At 40.4% G+C, this 26,163-nt stretch overlaps 1 protein-coding gene across 2 annotated transcripts in view; it reads left to right on the top strand.

Moving 5' to 3' along the window:
* COL4A2 (collagen type IV alpha 2 chain) overlaps window positions 1-26,163 on the top strand; it is a 149,174-nt gene that overhangs the window by 67,766 nt on the left and 55,245 nt on the right. For both annotated transcript variants that reach the window (XM_064440380.1, XM_064440388.1), the window contains exons 5-6: window positions 24,890-25,024; window positions 25,107-25,151. In XM_064440380.1, the coding sequence (XP_064296450.1) occupies window positions 24,890-25,024; window positions 25,107-25,151 (180 nt within the window). The remainder of the gene's footprint in view (window positions 1-24,889; window positions 25,025-25,106; window positions 25,152-26,163) is intronic.

The following is a 26,163-nucleotide window of genomic DNA, read 5'->3' as shown; positions in this document are numbered from 1 at the left end:
CCCAAATCAACCTTTGGAAGATTTTCAAGAAAACCCTTAAAAATGCAGTGAGGACGTAGTGATACAAATCTTTTTTTAATAAATAAGCTGAATCACAACTTTCCAAAGCTGTTCTAGGAGTAGATTTTGTAAGGCTTCCTGGGTAACAGAGAGAGGAACGGCCGTGTGTGCTGGGATCCAGGGCTCTCTTCTTCCATTTTCCCAGGCTGCAGGAAGGCTGCCGCACTGGATGGACTGAGGATGGAAGTGCGTGCTTCTGTGAGATGGAAAAAGTGACTCATCCATCCTCCTCCTTAAATACTGCCTAGGAAGGACAGCTCAGGCTGTCTGTGCCTGTCCTTTCCTATAGAGACCTCTCTAAAGGAAGTGTGGCTGGAGGAAGAGGGAGGGGGTTAGAAGAGCTGGTTTCCAGCCTCTGCTGCTCAAGTATCTGTATAGCCAGGGGTGAGCCCCACAGCTTGCCCTGCAGAAAGGCTGCCTGTCCTACCAACTCCATAAAAGGGAAATTCCTTACACAAGTATTTGCAAGCTTCTCCCTTCTGAGTTGGTCACCTATAGCTCTCCCAGCTGTCACGCTGGAGGGACTGCTCCAGGCTGAGCCTGTTCTTTGAGATCAGACATAAAAGTGATGAGCAGAAAGATTTCTTAAGAAGGTAACTGAAGAGGAGATGTTATATTTTGTTGGTGTTACGCATAGAACTAATACATACCGGAAGCACCAATAAAATGGGGAAATTCAAAACTAACGGTAGCGTCGCTCTGTAAGATACACTGTAGATTTTACTCCAGTGGTTTGAATTTCATTTTCTTTTTTAATTAGGCAATGGTCAGTAAGAGGCTTAAACTTGCAATTAAATTTAAGTTTGTAGAAATATTCATTACAAAGAAATGCTAAACCTCTTGAACTTACACACATTAAGATAATAAACCAGTTTGTTCTACAAGGCCATAATGAAGGAATTCAGTGAATGGGAGTTACATAAACTCTTCCATTGGTGTTGAAGGACATGATCTATAAATTAGGAGGTTGAGAGTAAACAGGAAATTCCACAGAACAATTTCAGGATAAAGAAACTATAGCAGCAGATGGAAAGATGTTTCTGTTGGAAGATTTTAGAAGTTGGTTTTGATATAATCTACCTTTTTATTAAAAGAAACAGCCACTCAGTCTCCATGTTCTAGTTGTGAATTTCAGCTGTGCATTAGCAGAGCAATGATAGTGCCCGCTAGAGCAAAACGGTGCACAGCTGGTGTCAGAAGTTCTTGTTCCCATATACAGGTCACACCTTTTTTTCCCTCTGCTTTTAGTCACATTGGCAACTTTGTGGGCATGATATGTCTGAAAAGCACCCTAAATGTGTTAACATATGGACAAGTGTGTTTGAATAATGTTTGGGTTTTCCTTAGGGCTAGAGCAAGATAACAGATAAATGGAAACTAGATCTTGCAATGAAAAATAATTGAAACCTTTCGCCTAATATATCTTATAAAGTGTAAAGGCGATGGGGGTCTATCTTCTACTTGTCAAACTTCAGTAACAACTCCTGGTAGCAGTTAGTCACAAAAAGACTTACTCAGGTTTTTTTATTTCACCAGCTCTTCAATTTCACAACAAAATTCAACCTGCTTTCTACAAGGATATTCCCAGCAATAATTTAACATCCCTACTCAATAAAAATAGGGCCTTTCAATATTAAAAAAAAAGGGACAGAAATGTTTATGTCCACAAGTTATTTTCATAGCAACTACTTTGTAAAACAACAAAAAGCACAAAAAAAACATCAGAAGAGAGACTAATTAGCAAATAGTTTGAATGCTTGAGATAAGGAATCATAATGGCTAGTAGAAAAGACGAAACCTCACGTTTAAGATAGTTTCTCAGCAAGCTGCATAATAATGTCCAAACATGCTTCCTTTGGGGACATGCCGTTATACACAGACAAAGAAACAGGAAAAGATTTTTTTTTAATTCCCTGTGTCAGAAGCATACACGGTTGGCGATCTCAGCCATAAAAGCACATTATTCTTGCAAAAGAGAAAAAAATAGCCTTGGGTTTGTATGAAGTGCTATATTACAGTTGGAGCAATGTAACTCTGAAAAGGATGCTTTGGTGGATCAAGTTCTGGTTTTCATCTGTAGACTGTCTTGGCTCATTATTACTGATGTGTTCTACAAATACCAATGGAGTATAAGCCAACTCGTAGTTGATGAAGAAACATGGCCCTTTGCTATGCAGAGCGTGAATTTTCAAGGCTGCTGTAGACATGGCAATAGACAGAAAAGCTGCTCGGTGCAGCCAACATAGGGCTTCTCAGTTGTTCTTGGATCTATATATAGAAAGCTGCTCATATCACATTTCTCCCCCCGGACGTGGACCTCCAGAGAGTGGAGCTCAGCAAGCACACAGTAAGGATGATGAGCAAATGTGAAAGAACTGTGGTTCCCCTCCTCCACAAAAACAGACACCTGCATGCTAGGCATGAAGAGCTTTCCGTGTGCATGTGTGCGTGTGTGCAAGACTGCTGATTCATGCTTTTACTGAACAAATCACTCTTGCAGTTAGTATGCATTTACTGTGAAGAAAATTCATGCAAATAATTTTAGGGAAGTTTTCTTCTTTGCAATGTGAAATAAACAAAAAGATAAACATGGACTTCTTTAATGGACTGTTCCAAATTAGTATGACGGACTGAGTTACAGCTATTTATTCTACTGTCATTTTTATAGTTCACACAGAAATTTGATCCTAATCTGGAAAGAGGGCTTTACTCACTGAAGTAAGGCAAATAATGGGAAAAGGATACAGTTCTGCCACCGCACAACATACTGCCTATTGAAGCAACAGAGACGGAGACTTGAAGAAAGGTGTTATCCGCTGATGCAGCTGTAAGAGCTTTGCCAATGTTAAGAAGAAAAGCCATGATGGAGCTGAGAATTAAACCACTCAGATCTGCAGAGTGTTAGTGCAGTATCTTAGCTATGAAACCATGGTAGTGTTCTTAATTTCTGCTTCTTGTCTCCATGTAACGGTTTGGTACCAGCTGTTTCACTAGAGTGGCGTCTAAATTGGCACATAGTGCAGGTCCTCTTGCAGCCAGCCCTGTAGTGCCGGTGCCCCTACAAGCTCTCTTCCTCCATGTTTGTGAGCCTCATGCTCTTCCAGTAGAGTATGGGGCAGAGGAAGGGGAAGAAGGAGGCAAGGAGCACCTGTGTCTCATCCTGATACACAGTAAGGAAATGGGTGTGATAAGCATCTGGATCCAGGAGCTGGGAAGCTGTCCTGGGTCCTTCTTTTTAAATGTAGGCCCAACTGAAAAGGAGGAGCCAAATTCTGTCCTGCATGCATAAGGACTTCTTTTGAAGACCCAACAGCAATCGAGACGTCCCCACTCCCCTGTGAATATTCCAGAGCGTTCAATGTGAAAAATCTGATTTCATGTCTTGTTGAGATGTGTTTTAAATAGCCTAGCTGGATCGTTCTGCAGGGGTGCTGACGTCGCTCTAAATAAAACTACGCAAGCAGTTCGGCTATGATGGAACATTAATCTCAACAAGGATATTCTTCAAGTGCAGCTGAATATTAAATCTATCGCAAGACCTCATGTAGGAGGAGATGAATGCAGTAGCAACTTTGTTTAACATTTCTTCACGTCTGTGGCTAATGATGAGTTCTTGAGTGCGCTAGACACTACTAGAAAAGGGAAGGATTTTGCAGCTCCTGGCACTGCATATTATATACCAGCAGAAAAAGCATAGATTTATTTTTGCTTGCTGAATGAGAGAGAGAGAAAGAAGTGCTGAGAGCTCTGTAACGTTTCATACTCTCTTAGACGCAAGGAGCCAGATGAATATTGTTGGAAAGAATGTGTTTATACAAGAATCATATTTATCTCAGAAGCTGGGGTCCTAGCATTAGATGAGGCATGGGGCGAAAAAGCTGAGCATGTAATAACTCAGCAAAATTCCTGCTTCTGCCGTGTATTTGAGTAAGCTTCAATTACTTGTTTTTAGGGGGTTGTTTTCAGAGTAGCCTATGTACAATTTGTTTGCAATAAACATTTGCATGTAGTTTGAGAGAAAATAAAATGCCTTAGTTAAGAAAGCATTGTTTTCCAACTTTGCTTAACTTTCCTGAGACAAACACTCACAAACGGTACTCTGCAAATGCATGCATTTGAGGCTTTCAAAGAAATAATCACCCAGCTTTTGGGTGAAGTGTCGACCTTGGTCTCAACCTTGCACTACATTGCAGGTTGTTGATAGCGCAATCTGGATGGATTCTTCTGGGATCTCAGAGTACATTCCCATGCTCTTTGACTTCATTGATTTAATGGTAAATGGCACATTCTTGGAATGCTTTCAGCGGAAGGATTCTATATAATATGGATAGAAATAAGCATGTGAAATAGTTTGTATTTTAAGCAGAGCTGTTATTCCCTCTTGTTATATTAGTGTGGTTTCTTTCATTCCCATGTTATTCCTAAAGCTTGTTATTGTGAGAGATTCTGAGCTCTGAGAAACCAGAGTTAAACTGGCTTTTGCTCTAAACTGCTTTCTAAGAAAAAAAGGAGAGACATTGGAAATTTTCCCATCGCACATCTGTTAGATATTAGACCCAAATTTGTTCCCAGTTCAGCTGCACTGGTCTAGTACTGGAGTGGTGTAATTGAACTCGGTGGAGTTAATCAGAGATGACAAGGCAAGACTTTATTGCAACATACTTACTGTTTAAATTGCAGTGATGGCTCTGTACTGAAAGCTAAAATAATCCCAAATTAAGAAAATTCTACAGTGAGAGGCAGAGAAATCTATGAATCACTGATTTTAACATAAAGAAACTGTAAATGGCCAGAAGTTGACCAAGCAAGAACCTTACTCTAGCAGACTTCCACCATCAGTCTCTCTCTGCAGTGGGAACCTTTTCTGCATCCACTGCTGGAAGCCAGTGAAAGTCCTATTGCAGCACTGTATTCAGTCTGTACTACCTTTTGAATACCCTTTCCTTTTTCACTAATTCTTTCAGAAAGAAGTACATCTAAATCTGAGTTCTGATTTACAGGATGTACACTTGCATTTCAGTTCACATGAAGATGGGGGAAACTAAAGGTTAAAGGACAATAAAAGCCCATTTAATTAAGATGAGTGCACAAGCTGTTACCTCCTTCACTTCAGTTATGAAAGCCGTATGAGTCAGAAGCTACACTGTTGGGAAAAAGATGAAAAATAAGGAAGACTAAATCTCTGCTCAGCCCCCTTTGGAAAACTGCAGCAGAGGAAAAGGGAATTAAAGCTGCTCTGTAAAAGCAGCTGAAGAGGTTTCATCCAGCATAAGGAAATCTTAGGCTGGAATAAGGCCAGGAGAGCCAGCCTGGTGACATTGACTCCATTCACAGCGTAGCGGGTGTAAAAGGCAGGAGACAGCAAGATCCAAACATGCTGTCCTCCAGCATAAAAGCAAGGAGACTGCTCATGGGTGGTGTATGGCAGAAAAACTGCCTACAGAGCCGATTTTGCTGACCTGAAATATTTTCAAGACTTGCGATATTTTATTCCTAAATAAGGCAAAACTGAAATTTTTTTTTTTTTTTCAAAGGACTGAGATGGAAAACCAGATTTAGAAAAAGAAATGACAGACATGGCAATGCATCTGTGCTCTAGGCTTGAACCTGAGCTTCCCAAGTCTCCTGTGAGTGCTGTAGCCATTTGCTAGCACAAGAGTTGGCACCTTCTCTCATTTTGACCAAAACTCCCATTTTGGAACTGGGAATTCTGTCCCTTTCCCCCGCCTCAATGTCTTCTAAACTGATCCATTCAAAGGATTCTTTCTGACAGATTGGTGTTTTCTGATACAAAAATATTCAGCAACCTCAACAGCTCTGGTTTTAAGGCTGCTTAAGTCCAGTGCTGAACTCTTCTTTGGACTGCCACCAGAATGGGTGGCTTGTCTGGCTTTATGTTCCCAGCTTTGTTTAGCCCTGCAGATCTAGAAAAGCTGCAAGTATGCAGTGGTTGGGCTTGTGTTTCACTTTGGTTTTTCACAGCAAGAAGGTGATAAGCTCTTACATGGCCTTCTTGGGATCTGTAGGACTAGTAGCACTTAATTGTACAGATTTTTTGGCATTCGTGTCCAGCCTTCAAACATAGCGCTTCATGACCAGGACTAACTGCAGCTTATTCATTGCTTTACCATCCATGGGCATAACATCTCACTCTGAGTAGTGCTGCTGAGAGCACACTGTATTCCTGTTAGTATTACACGACAGCTTGAGATTTTTTGGAAACCTCCTCTCTCAGACTGTTTATCCGTCTACAGTGATATTTGTCTACAGATATGTTTTACAGTCTATTTACTTACAAACGTGTCAGAAAATTGTTTACCAATAAAATGTGGATAAAAATATTTAGTATGTGTGTATCAGTTGCCAGTAAGTTTTTTCTATCCACAGATTTTTTAAATGTTAAAAATACATAATAATGCAAAAATTAATACATTTAAATCATAAAAGGTATGTCATTTATTGGGGTATATTCAGTTTATTCTGGCTACCCCATAGTCAAAATAAACTGACAAAAAAACACGCTTATTTTCTCCATTTAAACCAATAGAGTGCACCATTTGGACCTCATTTCCAGAGTTTTTTCTCACGGGAATTTCCCGCTCATCTCGTGGATAGTCTGCCTGAGCAACAACCGAATGATTAGGCAAAACCGCAGTGATTGTTGCAGGCATCTGATTATAATTACTAGCAAAAGTTCTAATCCGTATCTCTCCGGCTATGGTTCCAAATGTTGAACTAACAGCACCACATACAAACATTGTGATGATTATTTTGGTGGGTTTAGGCACTGGGCAGCCCAGACAAATTTTGGAGCAAGTTCACGACAGTGACTCAAAAACTCTTTGCCATAACTGCAGCTTGTAAACAATTTTGCAGGAGGCAGAACAGAGCATGTGAACAGCGATGGAAAATTATCTGAACTAATCGAACCAACTTATCCTGAATGAATAATCTTTCTGTGGAGATAATGAGGAGGGAATAGTCTGGAATGGTGTGGGAGAACTTAAACAAGGAGCTCTGTATTTCATGCTTACGATAGTAAGTGGCCTTGGGACATTCATTTTTCATAGTATTTGTGCTCATTTTTAGGGTCGTGGTCTTTATGTAGGGGATTAAAATGAATCTCTCCAATCGTTAGGTGAATTTTACATAACTTTGTAAAGAAAACTGTGTACTGCACGTGAGCTGTTCATTTTTTTCATTTTTGTAGAGCCTATTATAGATCAATAGCATGGAGATGGAAATTCTTCTTTACTGGAAGAAGATGGGCAGTGCTGACCAGGACTGTAGGTGTACAAGTACTGGCTGCTCCCCCATTCCTCTCAGTCCACATGAAGACCAATGGAAGGAAGACTGATAGTGTAGAGTGGCACCAAAGACTCCCTTAAGCAAGGCAGATCAACATCCCCCCTGAAGGAAGATCTCTTGTGTTCACCCCTTCTCTCCACCCTCTCAAAAGGAAATCCACTCAGAAGAAGGTAGTACAGAGATGGCTGTGTTTTATGCCTTGATTTTGCCTCCCAAAGAAAGCTGAAGAAACTTTTCTGGCAGATGTTGTGAGAAGCAGCTAACAATTCAGGACAACTTCATTTGAGCAGTCCCATTAAATAGGCACCACCAAAAATCACTGCTCTCGTTTTTAGAGTTTGGCCATACCATCGGGTTCCCCTGGTCCTTAGGAAGGACAGTGAGGAGAGCAGCCACTCTGCACAGCACCCATCTCTCCCTAAAAGGAACTGATGAACTTTGGCCAAGAAATTAGCGTGGGCTTAATTTAACCAGAAGTAATTCGTACTTTGCATTTTTTAGGCTAAAATAGCAGGGCAGTGAGGTGTAACCAGTGGCTTCCTGACTTCTAGGGCAGCAGCCCCACCAGGAATGCCTGTTGGTGGCTCTTCCATGTGCTGCTGCACATCAGGAATATTCATAGCTTTAGCAGTGGTGCAAAAGAAAATTTAATGTTTGGAGAAAGGAATCAGTAAGTACAGTTTTTGGAAATGTTCATACCACAACTTTATTGCAAATCATTATGCAATGTTGTACTATTTAAGTGTCCTGAAGGATATATAGGAGCATTTAAAAAGAGGAGGTTTCAAGTTCTTGAAATTGCTTCACAGATTTTCTCATGCACCCCTGACACCCCTCAACTATCGCTTGCAAAAAATTAAGAAGTAGGTGTGGCTGCAGACAGCTGACCTTGAGTGAGGCTTTGACAGTCATATAGTATCATCTGTAATACTGCATTAAAGTTACCTGAAAAGACAGGCATATTTGGGGCCATATCTTGAAGGTCATGTAATACATTTTTCAAGTCTCACTTAGTCCATTCAGTGGCTTCTTGTGTATCCATGGACTGTAAGTGGCCGATAGTCAGCTTTGCTATGAGGACATGCTGGAGTAATTCTCAGATTTCTTTCACTTGTGTCCACTCAAAATGGCTTGCAAGGTGTCCTTCTGATAGTTGTGTCTGCCTAGAGCATCATGCTTCAGTCCCTGCCATCTAACGCGCCTGATGTGGAACAAGGCTTATTGATTACAGCTAGAATCTAGTCTTTTCAATAACACTTTTTAACTCTTTTCTCAAAATTTAAGATCAACTGTGTTATCAGTTTTTTATATCTGGAGCTGATACTGATGCATTTTACTGAGCACATACATGTTCCATTAGATTTAGGAAAAGAAGTGATTAGTAATTTAAAAGCATTTTAAACAGATGCTTGCTGCAATTTAATCTCAAGATTTAACTGATTTTTTTCACTATGCATCTTTGGGACGGTGCAAGAAGTCCTATTGCTGTGTGGCTTCAGTTATTTTAAGTTTCTGAATGTTTTTTTAATTATGTGGGTGAAAGCACGCCTTAGCTAGCATATGACTGAGTCTGAACAAGGCTTAAATTAAGTCACAGCCTGGCTTTTCATGTTTACATTTTTGTCACTGTGTATTATTATCCCAACACATATCTTTTGCATTTCTTCTATGAAGTTGTTAACAGCTGTGCAAAAACTGTTTTCTGAAATGTTCTTCCAAGCCTCTTCCTTGGTTTTCTCCATAAATAAGAGAAGTCATGTTTATCTCTGTGTTGAAGGATTGCTGCTGATGCTGAAGGAGTCTAATAAAAATAATTAGCAAACGTCAAACTGTCAGAAATTCACCTCAGTTCAGAAGGGCTTGTCTGAGACCTGCGGCTCTCTTGAGATGAGGTACCCACACAGGTGTCTGCAAGGGATGGAAGAGGACTCCCTGTGGACTTCAGAGAGGTCAGCGTGAGGACCTGGCTGGGCATTGACTAGACAGAAATGTTCTCCTCAACGAGTGCTTCCCATCTTCTGTTCACTGCACAGGAGTGAGATGGCTGTTAGCTCAGTGCAGATGAGTCTCAAGCCAGCATCAGTATCTGCACAGACTTACTCACTGAGGAATAAGAAGGCTGTAGTTTTGCCTGTTTATCCTACAGTCACTCTTTAATATCAGGCAAACATTAAGGTAAAAATTAACTTTATAGTAATTTCTTCTTTAGTAAAATAATTGCAGTTTAACTACTGTTTGGCTACTGTTAGTCTAGAGGGAGTGCAGAAAAAAAAAAAAAAAAAACCAGTGCAGAAAAAAGCAAAAACAAGGCAAAAAAGGCTATCTATACTTACTTTTGTTTCCAGGAGGTTACCTATCCTGTGAACACTCCACCAGAGGTCTGTATCTTTCCATAGCTGAAGCATGGTTCAAAGGCAGCGTTGTCATTGTGGGAGACGGAGGTGTGTGCTTGAACAGCATCGTGTTCTCGCATGAAGCCTGTCTCTATCAGTTTTCTTCCCAGGGGTTTACAAGTAGTTTCATATCTCTTCCCAACTGCCCTCCACCTCAGACGTATAATTTCTAACATCTCTAAATAGGATTAATGGCCAACACAAGGCTGCCAAGGCTTTGGAAATGCTGATGTTACTTGGCATGTCTTCATGGAGAATGTCTTCCCCTGATTTGTTTCTGTTGGTTTTTTTTTCTAGAACTTCTGGTTCCTTAATATTACTGATTTGTTCATCTCTAGTGAATGAAGCGACCCCTGCAATCTGCTGGGGTAGGATTTAGTGTCCATTTCTCTTTCTAAGTTGAAAGCTGTGTTTCTTAAAAACATACCAATTGATAGCTGTGTCTTATATATGAAGGAAAGTAATGCATGTGCTTTAAATAGCACAGACCAGAAAAGACTAGGAAGAAACAGTTAACAGCCTTGCAGTAATGGCATTTGAAGGAGGGAATCACTGATCCTCGCTTGTGGGCATCGCTGCCCTCCCCACGCTGGTGGAGCCTGCTGTTCCTCAAGGGTCTTGCTCACCCTTCCTATCACTTTCCCTGCCATTTCCTACTTTGATCCAATTATTTTCAGCTGTTTATTTTTTACTTTCAGCTACTTATTTCTACTATTTATGTTGTCAGCAGCAGTCTAGGGCAGCAGTGCGATGGAGGACATTGTGCCCCGTCGTCAAGATAGCTTTTTTCTCAAATCATCACTGACTTTTACTGCCAAGGATTAGATATTCGACTGGGTAATGAGGTCACCAGTTCTCTAACTGATTAGGTGATCAGTTCTCTAAGATAAAGTAGCACATTACATAGTTGACCAGTTGAAAAGCAGGCTTCAAAGTCTAATCTTTTGCTAGATCTTGGAATATATTTTCAGCTATTTTCTTTAACATTTCTCCTGTATTTTCAAAATACAGTTCACTTTTTTTTTTTCAGATTTTCTGCATACCAAAATCTGAATTTGTTGGGGAAAGTTCCGTTTAGGAGGGATTTCTGCAGAAATCTCATGTAACTACTTAAAATGAATAAAATTATTTTAATTTCTGTGATAATTTGAAATCTAAGACATCCATATCTCAGTGTCTAGGCAGGCCTTTATAAGTAACCAAAATTAATTGGGAAATTATAATAAACTAAATTTCTCTTCAGAATAAAATTATTGTATTGAATGCTGAAAGAAAATAGTTTTGGGTTTTTTTTCTGTCCAGGGTCTATCATAGTTAACAAGGCAAATGTATTCTCTATGATGCTTCATTAAAATTCTTGCTGACTTGCATAATCCCCTTGGTGTTACTAAACTGTATTCTTTTAGAATTAGTTCCATCTTCTCAAGGTATCTAAAAGGTGTAGAAACTAGACAGATAAAATCATCAAGAGTCATCAAGACCCAAAAGAACATGCAAATAGGCAGATTTCTGGTTTTCCTAATTGCAGTTGGGAACTAATGTTGCATTAACCCAACCAGTATAACTAGAAATAAGTTTTCATTGATTCCTAATGCAGTGTTTGCTACTGCAAACTTATCTCCTGAATATTCTTTCAGCCTTATTAAGGAAAATTCATTTATATGCTTTTCATATATCTATTTGTTCCAAAGCCTGATGTGGGTTTCTTGTTTGTTTGGAGGTGACAAGGGGAGCAGGAAGAGAAGTATGGCGCCCTAACTCAAAAATATTCAGATGAAGCTGAATATCTCCATCATCTTTCTTTCTCTGACTCTACAAATCTTTCCTTTTAGATGCACTTTCTTTCAGTTATTTCTCATGCCAAAAAGTAATGAAATATCAGCTGATGTTCAGAAAAAAAAACTTCTTAATCTCAGGGGTGCTTGCTGATGCCTTCCTGTGGAAACAAGTAACTCAGCAGCAGAAACTTTTGCAGCCTAGTTCAGAGCTTCAAGGTCTGCATAAAGCAGTAGAGTCGGTAGAGTGGCAGGTCTGGCAGGGTTTTAGCTGAGGTTATAAAAGCGTTGCAGAACCAGAAGCCTGGCTTTTCTCATAAATATTGCACTTATCTAAACTCTACAGATACAGGAGACCTCACACGTACACAAATACGTCTGCAACAAGCACCCAGCTATTGTATCCACAGGCAAATAGCCATAAACTTGCATCTTGGCTTGTGTTAATAACGCTAACTTTACCTGAATATAGTAATTATCAGTGTTTAACAGTAAGGAAGTGTACCACCTCATGTCAGTGACTCCCTCCCCTTATCTGTTTTAAAGAAACTAGAGTGCTTTATGGCTTCTGTTAGATACACGGAGATCTGAAGATGGCAAACCAAAGGGAGAATAAATGCATACACATACATAGGAAAATTCTACAGACATCACAGAGAGGAAGAAATCTCAGCAGCAGACCTGGCAAACAGCTAAATTGCAGGATCTTGAGTTTTTTGAACATCAGGTATATTGCCATATTTCACTGAACCACAGAATGGTTGAAATTGGAAGGGAACCCTTAAGATCATCTAGTCCAACCCTCCCTGCTTAATCAGGGTCAGCTAGAGCAGGTAATATTTTGTTAGTCTTGATTGTTGTCCAGGTAACTTTGGGGTTACCAGTCTCTAGGCTGTAGTGACTTATTTATCCATGCACATTATCACAGTCTGTATTGAGCACTGTAGCAGTGATACTGCTCAGAATTTGTTTTCATGTGACAAGTGTCCTTTGCCTCTTGACAAAAAAGAAAAAAAAAAAAAAAAGGTGTTAGCTTCCATAGGGGAGCTATCATTGTCTTTTTTCAGAAGCTAAGTAAAAGCCATAAGCTCTCCCAGATGCAGCAGAGGCAAGGAAGTTACAGTTGAAACATTTTTTCATGGAGGAAGGGAAGAGGGAGGTTAAAAGCTCAGAGGAGCCACATGAACATGAAGTGCATTTGTTACTGTCTCTGCCAAAAATACAAAAGACTGATGCTTCCAGTGGCAGTTGAGGTTGTTTCAGGTACCCGGCAGATCCAGAACCTATAAATTTAGGATACAGATGTTCCAGAATCAGGGGTTTTTTTGAAAGGAGGAGTAGCTTCAAATTTGTCTCTTGCTTCTTTTCATCCTTGCCTGTAGCAGACAAGGTAAATCAGGAGAGGCATCCTAGCAGAGGTTTGGGGTCATGATTAACCTGTGAACTGCACTGTTCTGACCTTTCATCACCAACAATCTGAATTTCCCTGTCAATAAATGCAGTCTCTCCCATTAGGCTGATGGAGGCATCTCTGCAAGTACATTGTCATAAGTTCATGAAGACAGCACATCACTGCACAGCACTGATTTCTTTGACACAAGTCATACTGCAAGCAGACGATGTTTTAGCTAAGAAGACACTAATTTAGCGAAATTTGGAGGCACTCCAGAAACAGAATCTGAAATACTGCAGATGCTTTCCTCAGGCTGAAGCCTGAAACCAGTCCCCAGTGACAGGACCCATAACTTCTTCAGCAACCTTTCTGGTATTCCTGTAGAACACAAAGGCTCCTTCTGCTGTTTCTCCTTGTCTGGAAGGCTTCTCTTCTCTTCCACATTACTGGCATTTACTATCAGTTAGAAACAACTTTATTTTTCTCCAGGACCTCTCAAGCTAATGGCACATCCTTCAAGTAAAAGCAACTTGCCATTACAGTTTAATAGTACCTTTGCTCCCCCAGTATCTGCAGAATGGCAAAGACTACAGGGTCAGACAGAATGGTTTGCTCTGATTATCATCCTGACCCTTTGCTGAAGCAGCTGCGTAGCTCACACCGCCTACAGTAATGGATCTGGAGAACTATACCTTCTGGTTCAAGTTTATACTCCACTCTTGACCCTCCTCAGGACTGTTATCACAAGTTACATTCACAAAGAGAGTATTTTTTTCAGGTAGATGATATAGAACTACTTCTTTCAGGTTTCAAAGGAAAACATTTTTACTCTCCTTCCTGATTTCAAGGGAAAAAAAGACTTGTGTGGGATCACAGAGACTTCTCCAAGTAATTGGTTGGCGTAATACTTTCCCCAGATCATTTAGCTTCCCTAGATCATTCAGCTTGATCTAGTACTGTCAGCTTACAAAATCCTTCTGTGAATCTGTGTGTACGAAAGACAGGAAACTTAATTGTATTATATAAAAGACAACTGCCAACAGCTCCCAGTATTTACTACCTGGAGATGGCAAGACTTCTCATAGGTTACTTGGACTATTTGTTGTTTTGGGAGACAAACCCAACATGAAGCCAGGCTCAGTTTAAAGACCATCAAAGTGATTGTGTTAGAGTATTTATGATGTTAACGAGCCGCATCCACTGCAAGGCATAAGGGTTCATTTAGCTTCAGCTTAAGCTGACTCAACAGCAGGCTTCAGGAGAGTCCCAGCTTGCTGAAATTTGTAGAGCATCTGCACTGATGCTAACAACGAGATTAGCAAATCATGTAGAGGAAACAACTATGCAAACTCCGTTCAGATGATCTCACAGCACCCCACTGCTCTTGAGACCCATCTGTCCAGAAGTGTCAGGAGAAAAAAAGATGTCTCTTTTTCTGCAGCAACAGTGATTCTTCATATTGCTGCACACATCTGCCTTAAAGCCCCCTGTCCTTCCTGGCAGTTCAGAGCCAGTCATCTGGCCTTGCTGGGAACTCAGAGACCGTCCCAAGCTGTAAATTCCCATGACCCAAGTGTAAAAGTGTCTAAGGTCTGCACCAAGTCTCTTGTATATGTTGCCAGAGCATGTATTCTGGGCTCTCATGTGGAGAGGGTATCTCAGCACACAACTTATTAAAAAAGTCATAGCCTCTGTAAGAGAATGAAATTCTTTCTACGGTTAAAACAGCCAGTAGCAACCTAAATTTGCATGATCAAGTCAGTTTTGATAGCTGTTCCCACCGCAAAAACAGTTATGTTTTTGTTTAAACAGAAGAGGAGCACAGAATGGAAAAATTGGCATATAAGAGACTGAACTCCTGCAGGGGTTTTAATTTTCACATACTCTTAAACTCATGGAGCCTAATGAGCTTAACATTTTGGCCAGTTGCACAATTTGGAAATTTCAACAGTGAATGGGTTTTGGACAGAAAGAAAATGTTCTCACAAATAGGAAAAGTGACCAGATGTTACTATTGGTGCTTCCAACGCCTACTGACAGAAAACATCTGTGTTGAACTTCCTGAATTTTAGGATCTTGAGAACACTCCCACACACCACCGAAAGCCATTTGAAAGCAATTGGGCTGGCAGATCGGCTTTCGGGTCTATGACTGAATGTTCTAACACGAGCAGGTGCTGGTTGTTGTCTTGCCTTGAGGAGCACAGCTAGCCAAGCAGCAACCTTACAGCTATCCGAGCCACTGTGTTATGCAATTTTTAGCATTTTGTGTGAACTGTGATTTTTGAAAAGGCATAAAAGCAATTGATCTTAGTAGTGTGATAGTAATAAAATGAATGGAAAGACTGAAATGAAGATTTTGGTGTAGATAGTAGCGGACTAGAAGAATCGCACTGCATTGTCCCATGCCCTGAAAAGCATCTGGCTTTTTTAATCCTGTCAAAACCCATGTTGGATGAACAGAATTTTCTTCTGTTTTGAAAACATAACTGCTTGTGCTAAAAATGTGTGAGACATTGGCTGTCCCTTAAAATGCTCAGTCAAACATTTAATAGGTACCATGACCAAAGTCTGCCCTTTTACATAACCATGATACAGCAACTGTCACAGAGTAACTGGGAGTTCCCTGCTTCCTCCCACTCCACACCCATCATCTTAATGTTTATCTGGTTGTAAGAGCAAATTTGGCAAGATGATTTTCCTCTCTGGCGAATTTTTGGTTGGCTATCAAGCTAACCTTCTCCACTTAATTAAATGGTAATGACTGTTTTGCAAGGATAAATCAGTGTCATTTTAGTGGTCTGTAAAACATCATTAGCTCGTGATCTCAGCTTTAAGTTGATTCAAAGTACATATCTAAGTTGTTTTAGTTAACTCTTAAAGACAGTATTTAGTTGGAACTCAGAGGGATAGTATTTACATGTCAATAGAAGTAATGTTTTTCTGGTTTTATAGTTGTCTTACATTGGTACTCTCAATTTAACCAGCATAAAGTAAGTAGCTCCACTAATCACACTTCCATTCTTGCACTAACCCAAAGCAGCTCTGTCCACGTTGCAGTGTCAGGCCAGCCCCAGCTCTGCTAGCAATGCAGGTTTCTGAGATCTGAAGGTTTCCCCATGATTCCCTTATGTCCTGCCAAAGCCCCACACCAGAATTTTAGCAGAGCCCAGTGTAGGCAGAAAATTTGTTATGCCCTGAATAAAGGTGATAGAAACTGAGTCTAAGAAGTAATGTAGAAGGGCTGTTATTTATGTGGCTCCTAGCAGCCTAAAAGAAACATGTATCTGAGTAGCCAAAAAGGAAGCAAGGTGGGGGCCCGATGATATACTCAGAATAAATGGATATGCTTTTGAGCACACAGTGTTATCATCTGATCACTTTCTTATGCTGAAACATTTCTGACTTACAAGAAAATCCTACTATTTTGCACCACCAGTAGCAAGAGTTTTGGCATATACTGCCTGCCAAGTTTAGTGAATTTATTGCATTTATATCTAGCTCCTTTTTCATGCAGCATAATTTTCATGCTCAGATTTATCTGAGTCTTAATGCTAACTGCTAAATCCACAGTTCCAGGACATGATCTTTTGGAATGTTGCTTTCTTGCACGGTATAGAAAGCAGCAATCTGGAGTTCAACGTTTGAGCTAGGGACCTAAGCTCCTTTTAGAAACAGTTACTAAGAAAATAGGGTGCGTTCAGGGTGCATTTGTTTGACCTAGTTTGAATATCTGCATTAGGATATATCATGCCATAAGATGTCACCCTCACTTGATGGGAGCTTTGGATGACTACACTGCATGTAGATAAATGTCTACATCTGTTCAATAAACACAGCCCTTAAAAAATATGGTGCCTTTCAAGCCATTACAAGTCCTATGTCATAATTCGGAAGAGCGTGCTCACCAGATAGTATATTCACTACTATACGTCTTAATTCTGATTCCAAATTTCCAAGCCAGTAAATTATCAAGAAATAAACCAGGATGTGAATTTATAGCCTAGCAACCACTGCTCCACCTTTAGCATGTGCATACATGCTGACCCTTCTACAGCTTGCTTCTCAGTGGCAGTGGGGTAAGATACTTCATATTCACCACACAGTAAGAACATGAATGCAGGCAAGCTCCACAAACATCTGATGTGTTGCAAACTCAAACCCTAGCTCACTTACTGCCTCATCATCTGTTTGTGCAGCCATACTTTGGCAGATGCTGCTTTGAACTTTCAGAGCTATTCCCTTACTTGGTCTGCAAACAAAACCACCCTTCCCCTCTGCCTACTGCTTCCTTCCCACATCTCCTTTTTCCTCGTCTCCTTTCCTCTACGCAAGAACCTTTTGAAGACTTAGCATGGAAATCCTCATGAGATTTTGTCTAGACTTGCCCTTTCTGATGTTTGTCTTTGAGAGAGCATTGCCGTGGTCCCAGTATCATTCTGCAGCAGCTCTGCAAAGCACAGAAAGCATTTCTGACATACGCTCCTATGCATTTTGTGACATGAAGAAACTTTTTACTGTTTCTTTTGAGTGCTTGACATACATCCTAGTGTATATTTTCTTTTATATATGTTTTATCTTCTTGGGTGACATAGCAACTTTCTGGAAGATCACAAATTAGATCAAACAGTGGAAACAGAGAACAGTATGAAATTATTTCATTTGCTGACTACAGAAAAGGGCTGTGGCTTCTGGTAAAGGGAACCCTTTCATAGTTCTTTTTTATGAAGATTTAATGTTTATTCCTTCCTTAATAAAAAATTTTTTATAACCCCTTCTGCAAGTTGAATCACTGCTCTGGAATTAATGTTAATGTCATTTGGTCACCACTGTCCTGAGAGAAAATGTCGCATGTCCAGACAATGTAGTTGAAAGAGCAGCAAATTGTTAGCATGCCACTAGGCTGAACTAGCCTCATTTTTTAGTTATTTTTAACTTAAAGTGAATTTTATAATTTTTTTGTTTACTTTTTGGTATAAATAAAAAAGCTTTATTAACAAATGAGAAGGGAAATTTTTTCTGAGAAAAAGAGCTGGAATGTGAAACTCAGCTAAATAATCTTCTCTGAAGCAGAGAAAGATAAATTAAAAATAGACATAACCATTAGCTATGCACTTTTTTTTTAAAGCCTGCTGACTCTTTCAGTGCTACTCTGTATTTAAGAATTGCATATCACACAGCCTAAGGCACTTGAGGAAGGTTTGCTTCATGTGCTGATCACTATTCAAGTTAGAGCACAGAAGTCCATCCTTTCCTAACGCTGGCAACCCTGTGGTGGCAGAAGCTAATGCAGCCCTACAGTAAAATACAGATTCAGAACATAAAGATGAGAAGATGCAGGCCTGTGACATTAAACGTAAATTTAGCAATTCACTGGGGAAATAAAATAATAAGGCTTTTCTCGTTCCCCTCAGAAGACCGAGTCCTTGTGCTAAACGAAATAAAGGGTGAACAGCGAAACACGGGCACTTCAGGAAGCCATACTGCTGTTTCATGATGAATTTCAGCCCATTTCATTTGCGCTTTCCCAGCTATCTCACTGCCAGACATTTTGCAGGAAACCTCCTGCTTTTGTTGCCTTAGACCTCGCACAAAGACTTTTTGACCCTACCTGAACTCCTTATCAGATTTCCTGAGGGTTATAACATGCTCTGGAAACATGCACCTGTGGTGGTTGGGGCAGCATGCAGCTGCAATGGCTGGTGCCATCTAGTGAGGAGCTTCTGAATGCTCACTGCAAATTGAGATTGATCATCTGTCTTTTAGAAAATAGTCATTACTGCAGTCCTGAAGACACAGAAATACAGTGACATGCTAATATTTTTAACAACCAAGCCTGCACCAACTTCGGGATTTTTTTTTTCTCCCAGATAATCTTTCTTTCCAGTGGCTAGCATTAGCTATGTTTTGCCCTATGTATTTTTAGTTTCTACCATTCCACAGATTGTTTTGACCCAGGTGGAGTTGCAAAAACGTTTAAATCTTGTGAAAACAAAATTCTGAGTTGCTGAGGTGGATTGAACCATTCAAACTACATTATCAATGTACAGCATGATGATGTATGGTGTAGCAATGTACCAGTCTATTCTGTGTCGTCGTAAATGTTGCGCTTATCGGTGACTGAAGTTGTACCCAGCAAAGCTTTGAAAGTGAGGTCTTTTAAACTTGATTTATTCCAGTAACCACTGAGAAGCGTCGGTAAACAAAAATTTCATCTTCATAGAGCTGGTGCAAAAGAGAGACTACACATATATCCCTGCCATGCAAAAATTGTGCAAAATAACCAGTCAAGATCCACGGGATCTTAAATTTGATTTGGAATTGGTTCTGTAAATAGTCAGAGGGCATTGTGCAACAGGCTCTGTGGCGATCTGTCCATAGTGGGCAGCCTGGGGCCGCCCTAGCAGTCACTGACTCGAAATGAACTAGTTGAGCTGCGGCAGCAGGATGCTCCGTGTGACCTGCTTGTCTCTGCCTCTCAGCCCAAAGCTGTGCAATCCCATAGCTGGCACAGTGTGCACTGCATGGAGCTGAAACCTCAAACCCTTCCCTTACATATTTCCCTCTAATGTGTTCAATCTATAAACTCCTGGATTTATGTTTCAGGAGGAGAAATGCCAGGTGATATGCCCATCCCAGTCTGACTCAGTGTACCCCAACAGGGCTCTTGAGCTTGTTGCTTGTAGTTTGTATTTCTGGGGGGTAGAGGGCAGCACTAAGGTCATACATTTTTTAGTTCGGCTCAACGATTGCTTTGATATGCCTACCTCCATGGAAGATGCCTCAGAGAATCACAAATTCCCTACATTTACACCCCGTTCTCCACATTTTGTCAGCATTACTTTAAAAAACTTTTCTGTTTCTTTCCTGTGTGCCTGCACGGATGCCTTTTCCTGGGTTAGCACTTTTAATCAGCTCAGAAGTTGCTCATTTTCCTTATAACTGATTTTGTTCCCCGGTGAGTTGCTCTCTGTTCCACTTGCCGCTCTCCCTGCAGTGGGACTACATTGAGGTCTTTGCTGTCACATCCTTTCCCCATCTGTCCTTACAGGAACCATTCCAGGCTGACCCTTCTTACAAAAAGTCCCAGCTCCCACTTCTCCGTCACAGTCAGATCACCCTTCCCGCAGGAAGTGAACTTGTCCTTTCACCAGTGACCTTTTTAAAATGTCAGGGAATTGACCTCCTTTCTTCTTGTCCACTATTAAATAAATGACAGCCTACAAGGATCGTTTTCCTGTGGGGAATACTGAATCATCACATTCCATATACCAGAAGCAGTTGCAAAATGGAAGTCTGTAATGAAATGTGGAGAAATGGGCTCAATGACAGTGAAGGTCTGCAGTAATTCTGATTCTGTCTCCTCTTTACTGCAAATCAACAGTTTTCTTTGTATCTCCATACTGGTAGGCGGATTTCTCAGGTGATGTTCTTGTATTTTAAAACCTTTGGAGCAGGTACTGTCGTTTATTGTGTCCTTATAGCACCTCAAACAATTGGTTGCTCTCAAAATGAGCACACTTTCCTCTACCAGTTTCGTTTCCACACTGTAAATTTAGCAGTAAATTAGAAGGAAGAAAACATTGCAACATGACATCTCTTTCATTTGACTGAGCCTAAAAGAACTGGAAATTAAAGTTCAAGCTGCAAAACATGAACATTCAGTACAGATTTAAAAGGCTGTTCAGGATCTTCTTAAGTCCACTGGGACTTAATTGCAAAATGCAGTTATTAAATTCAGTCATAACCCCAACAGCATTTTCTTTCATGCACGTCACTGGACAAGTGACAATGTATATACAACATTGCAAATATTTTCTGGGAAGATTTCCTCCAGGCTTCCTAAATTTCTGACCTTTGCTCCTCTCTGTAAATAGCTTTTGCACGTGGCTGGGCCCACCACATGAATTGTGCGAGACCTCTTCCAGTCAGTTGAAGTCACAGGAAGCGCAAAACAGGGACTGCCTATTTAGGAGTGTGTCCTGACATTGGGAGCTTTGTAATTCATCTGAACAGTCGTGGAAATTTTCTATAAGAACAAAGAAAAAGCTTCTTGTTAGTCTTCAAGATATTCCATCAGCCCACTTTTTCCTTTTATTTTCGCGTGCTCCCTCCAAGGTGCTGGCCATAGCATGACACGCACGCTTAGGTAAGCCTCTTAGCACCGGCCTGTAGATCCAGTGATGGGTGACATGGGGTAATCGTGCCATGCTCTGGATTTAGGAGGAGTTCCGGTTCACCCCAGCAAAATGGGAAGCCTTCTGCCAGAGGGCACCGTGGGCCAGGACACATTTCTGCATTGCTTTATCATTTAAGGAAAGAGAGCACCAGAGAAAGTACTTTGTGTGTTGTCTAAAATATGACAGGGATAGCATGTTTCCCTAGGCTTGCATGTTTCACGGAGGGGAATTCGGGACTCTAATAATTGAGTCCTGCTTTATTTGACTAAACCTTTCAAATTGATTGTCTTTGCTTAAGCCTCCTCCATGACCTTTGCAAAAGAGAGATTGTTCTTAGGTCATTTGCTAATGAGAAAGGGACATACTCGTTCAACAAAAGATCTAACATAAAGAAAGCAGAGTAAAAGCTGACAAGTCTGAGTTAACGAAGGTTAACAAAGTTAATTCAGTTAACAAGCCAAGGTACAAATTGGCTGAAGAATTACACAAACATTGTCATGATATTAAGTACTTCCTCAGCTCTGACTCTAGCGTCGTGCTAAACTGGTCCCAAAAGGATCAATTCCCTTGTCTTTAGTGCAAATAATACTAAATAACCCCTATTCCTCAACAAATAAATGATCAGATAATTACTGGGAAAGCATGGGCAAGGGGCGCTGGCGTTGCCCAGCTCTCTTCCTCGTTTTCCGTTCCCTGTTTACTTCTTCCTCCACACCAGATAGGAAAATGGGACTGGCAGTGGGAGAGTGGCATTTGGTGTAGGAATTAGAGAGGTAACCGTGTTCCACGTAATGCCACCTTTGAAGTACTGCAGCTCTTCGTGGCCCCAGCAGAAAGCCAGGCATGGATTTGACAGTTCCGAACATAACCAGCATTTTATCGGACGTTACAATTAAGTGTTTTACACGTGTTCTGCCTGCAGCCCGCTGCCCACAAAAGGGGTGTAGATGGGCACTAAAGAGAAGGATTCCATATCTCAAGTGGATGAGTAGCTTTTGGAATTTATCTGACTTCTTTTGCCTTTCAGGTACTTCAAAAATGAAGTGGCATTTTCTGTGTACAGAATCTATGTTTTCCTTTCTTCGTGGAAGTAACTGAAACATTTGTTTTCAGACCTCTCAAAATTGAATTGAAACTGGAGCCAACTCAAATCTCTACAACTGATTTTGAATAATTTTTCTGTGTTCTTTGCAGGTGGATGAGACACATTTTCATCCTTTTTAAAGGCTTCTTTCCAGATTTGGGTTATGGGGAAGAACAAACTATCTTAAGTATTTAGTTAAGTTTTAAGGCATTATAGTAAGATGGAAATATTTTATATTGATATTTCCATAAGAATTGATCCTGCTCTACAAAAAAACAATAACAAACATGGACTGTGCATTTTTTAAAAAGAATTAAACATCTATTCTTTCCCTAAAAAGGCAGTTTCATGGTGTATGCTCATATGTACTCTCTCTCAATTACTTTATACTTAAATTTTGGGCCATAGTAGGTAGGAAAAGTTGAGAAAAAGTGACATCAGAAAAGTCGTCTTCTCCCTGATCTTGCCACTCCCACTGATGAATATTGGTTGGGATTTAAATAATTAGTCTGGTGCTTTTAATCAGCATCTTCCATTTGAGTCAGATAACTGAGAAAAGTATGTCTGCTGTGAAACTGTTTAGACAAGGATCTGCACCTCTGTAGGATAACTTCCAGAGATTCAGTGACTTAAAGTGAAAACTACTGATGTGGAGAAAGATGCAGCTCTAATAGCCAGCTGTGGCTGGCATAAGGAAATGAGCAGCTGCTTGTTCAGATGCGTATGCCTTCTGCCAACACAAATCATATTAGATTTTATATGTATTCATATAACCTTTGTTACTTCTCAGTTTGTTAACTTGAAAAGGCGTTGGCCTCCTGGCACCTAATAATCCACATGAGCAGGCTTGGTTTAGAAGTAGGGATGCTGTATAAAGTTGGGTTTGGTTGTAAGCAGAGGAAAGATTCTCTTTCACACTGACAGCTCGAACACTTAAATCCGTGGTGTCCTTTGGCAAAGCTCCTAAACCATCAGTTTTGTCAAATTAATCATAACAGTATAGCAAAAGATCCATACTGTAAGAGATCCATCCTGGTGGCTTGTCCCAAGGAACTCCATGTAAATCATTCTTCATACTGGCTAGTTCCTAGCCTTCTTCCAAGAGAATAAATTACACTGAGTTTTGTACTTTGTCTGGCTATGCCAGCTTCTCAGTATGGACTCTTTTGATATAATACAATAAGACTTAAAATATAAAAACCTACTCCAACTGTTGTGACAGCCATTTTGCATGAAAGCAGTGTGGAAAATTGATTTGCTTTTAAAACTAGAAGTAAACCATGTTTCAGTTGTAGTGTTTGGTTTTGGGTTTGTGATATCAAGACAACTCTAGCATAGATAAATGTTGATTTTAGATAGACTGTTGACAATGAAGTTTTGAAAGTATGTCACAAATGGGCCTATCCTTCAATATGGAAATAAAATAAATTTTGCCTAATATCAATAAGGCATTGTTCAGTATCTTTACTACAACTACCTGAACACAAAAACCTTAGAGTATCTTCAGGTTCGTTTCTTCAAGTCCCCACACTGCCCTCCTTCACTCTGCCCACCTCAGGATCATTAAATGAAGTTGAACTATTATCCTTCTTGGACAGGGATTGTATTCATCTTCTTGCTCTTTATTTCCAGGCACGGGCAAAACTGTAAGTATTTTATACTAAACCAAGGTGTTATTTTTTTATCAGCTCATTTGTATAAATACATATCTGTTTTCTCATGTTTTGCTGTAATTCTCACGTTGTGAGATATCGATGCTGTTACAGACTGGTCTGTGAAAAATCTAATTACATTTTTAAAATACTTTCATTAGAAGCAACTTAATTAGAACGTCATGGTAAATGGTGATTTGTGCCATTGAAGCATATTTCTCCAGCAAAGATTGCGGCCACTTACCATGAGTGTCATTAGTGCACTGAGTACTGTAGAGCATGCAGAACATATGTGCCTTCAGTGACGCTACGTCTGGAACGGCTTTCAAATAGTTTGGTTCACAGATCTCAGACATACTGTCACAATCCATTACTTAAACCACCATTGTGTCATTTCAAAATGATTTTTTCCCCTGTTGAGCCTTGTGATGTTGGCACTCAACAGGGGATTATTTTTAAACAATGTTTGAAGTGGCCTGAAGAGCCGAACCAGCGCTGGAAGGGAGAATGACAAGGGAGCCCTACGTGCAACTCTTCAACCTGTGGGATGCATGTGCATCTAATCATTTTCAGGCTCCACTGCTAAACAGAAATATCATCCCCAAAGAGGGAGAAATTCTTGCCATTAAATATCAGACTCCATTTGTAAGAATTAGGACCACTAAGCAGATTTCACATTTAAGCATATTTTACTTGATTGGAGCACAATTTGTTACATTGTAGGTCAGTGAGAATCACTCTTGAGAAGCCTTATTCCAAAGAAACGACATTTTTTCGTAGAGTAGCCATGAATATTCAAGTAGTGAATATTGATTTGAGTGTTAATTTCTGTGCATTGATTTTGTCACGCACAATGTGGTCACTGTTGCTGGAGTTCCTCTGTGTGGTGTTCCCAGATGACGTTCATCAAAGGCTCTGGCCCACTGGAACGGAAAGAGATTCTGTGTTTATTTTCTCTTCAAGAGATTGACTCCATTGCAGCAGTGATCCAGCTTCATGCATCACAACTGTTTCTAAATAAATGCTTTTTTATTATTTTTATCAGGGCCAGCCAGGGCTCCTTGGATCACAGGGGTTCACTGGACCACCAGGGTTGATGGGGATTCCAGGAGTGCAAGGTCCCAAAGGACACAAAGGTGAAAGAGGATATCCAGGAATAACTGGACCCAAAGGAGAAGTGGTAACTATTGAATATCAGATGTTTTAGCTAATGAGCAAAATGCTGGGCAGAACATTGTTTTAATTGTGCTGTTTCACTCTAGGGGCAAAGAGGAGTCACTGGATTCCCCGGGGCAGACGGCATTCCTGTAAGTAGCTGGTTACTCCACCTTTAAGAAATCACCAACTCCAAATATTGCAGGCTGGTTTAAAGCCTTTCTACTTTAATTGAAATCTCTGGCCTAAATTCTGCATCGGCCACGTACACACTTTTAAGCTAAGGGCATTTATTGAAGTGAGTGGAACTGCAGATACACAACGAGAGAGCAGAGTCTCTGCTCCCTCTCATTCCCTCGGATAATTAAGGTCTGTTTGCTTTATCCTATGGAGAAATCCCCCTGCAGAAGGGACAAGAAAGGATAGACGTTTCCTGTGTCCCTGGAGGTTACCCAGCTAAGTATGTTCTTTTGTAGGAAAGAGCTCTGAGATAAGTACTTCACATCTCTTAAGCTTGTGAGTGAAGGACACCCGTGGGTTATTTTTTGATTATTTCAGAGTTGCAAAGCCATAGAAGGGCCAGTGATTTTAAGACTACTAACCATTGTTATTTGCTTTATAGCTCATATGGCGTGCCTGAGATAGTCTTAAAAAAATTACTGAACACTGAACAGTATCAAACAAATTGACCAGGTCCATAAAACTGAAATACTCAAAGAGGAAAACTGGGTAAAGTTCACAGCACTGCATTTTCCCAGCTTACACTTCTTTGCATCTTGTGTCATAAAATAACAAAGAAATCTGAGTCACTGGAATCCCTGGACAGAGTTCCCAGGCTTGGGTTTCCTTTGTAGTGCTCCCTGACACCGGGGCCCCGCTCTACAGCCCACACATCCACATCCACTCTGCTTTCACCCTTTTTTGTTTCCAGAAGGGCTCCCTATTGAGTTTCAGGGTTTTCTCTCTCACAATCTTCCTCCTCTCTCTCTTTCTCATTCTTAAAGAAAAAGCAGAAGACCCTCTTTCCCATTCCTATTAACACTCCTGAAGCCAAAGATCTTGTTCATCTCACCACATCATACTGAGTTTTTTCTAAGCACTCTAACATCCTGGGAAGGAGTGTAAATTGCTCCCCTGTGAATCTCCATGTTGCTATAGCTGGAC

Source organism: Phalacrocorax carbo, chromosome 1 (genome assembly GCF_963921805.1).
Source record: "Phalacrocorax carbo chromosome 1, bPhaCar2.1, whole genome shotgun sequence".
Taxonomy (NCBI): domain Eukaryota; kingdom Metazoa; phylum Chordata; class Aves; order Suliformes; family Phalacrocoracidae; genus Phalacrocorax; species Phalacrocorax carbo.
Note: the sequence above shows the minus strand (reverse complement) of the source record. Positions and strands in the feature narration are given on the sequence as shown.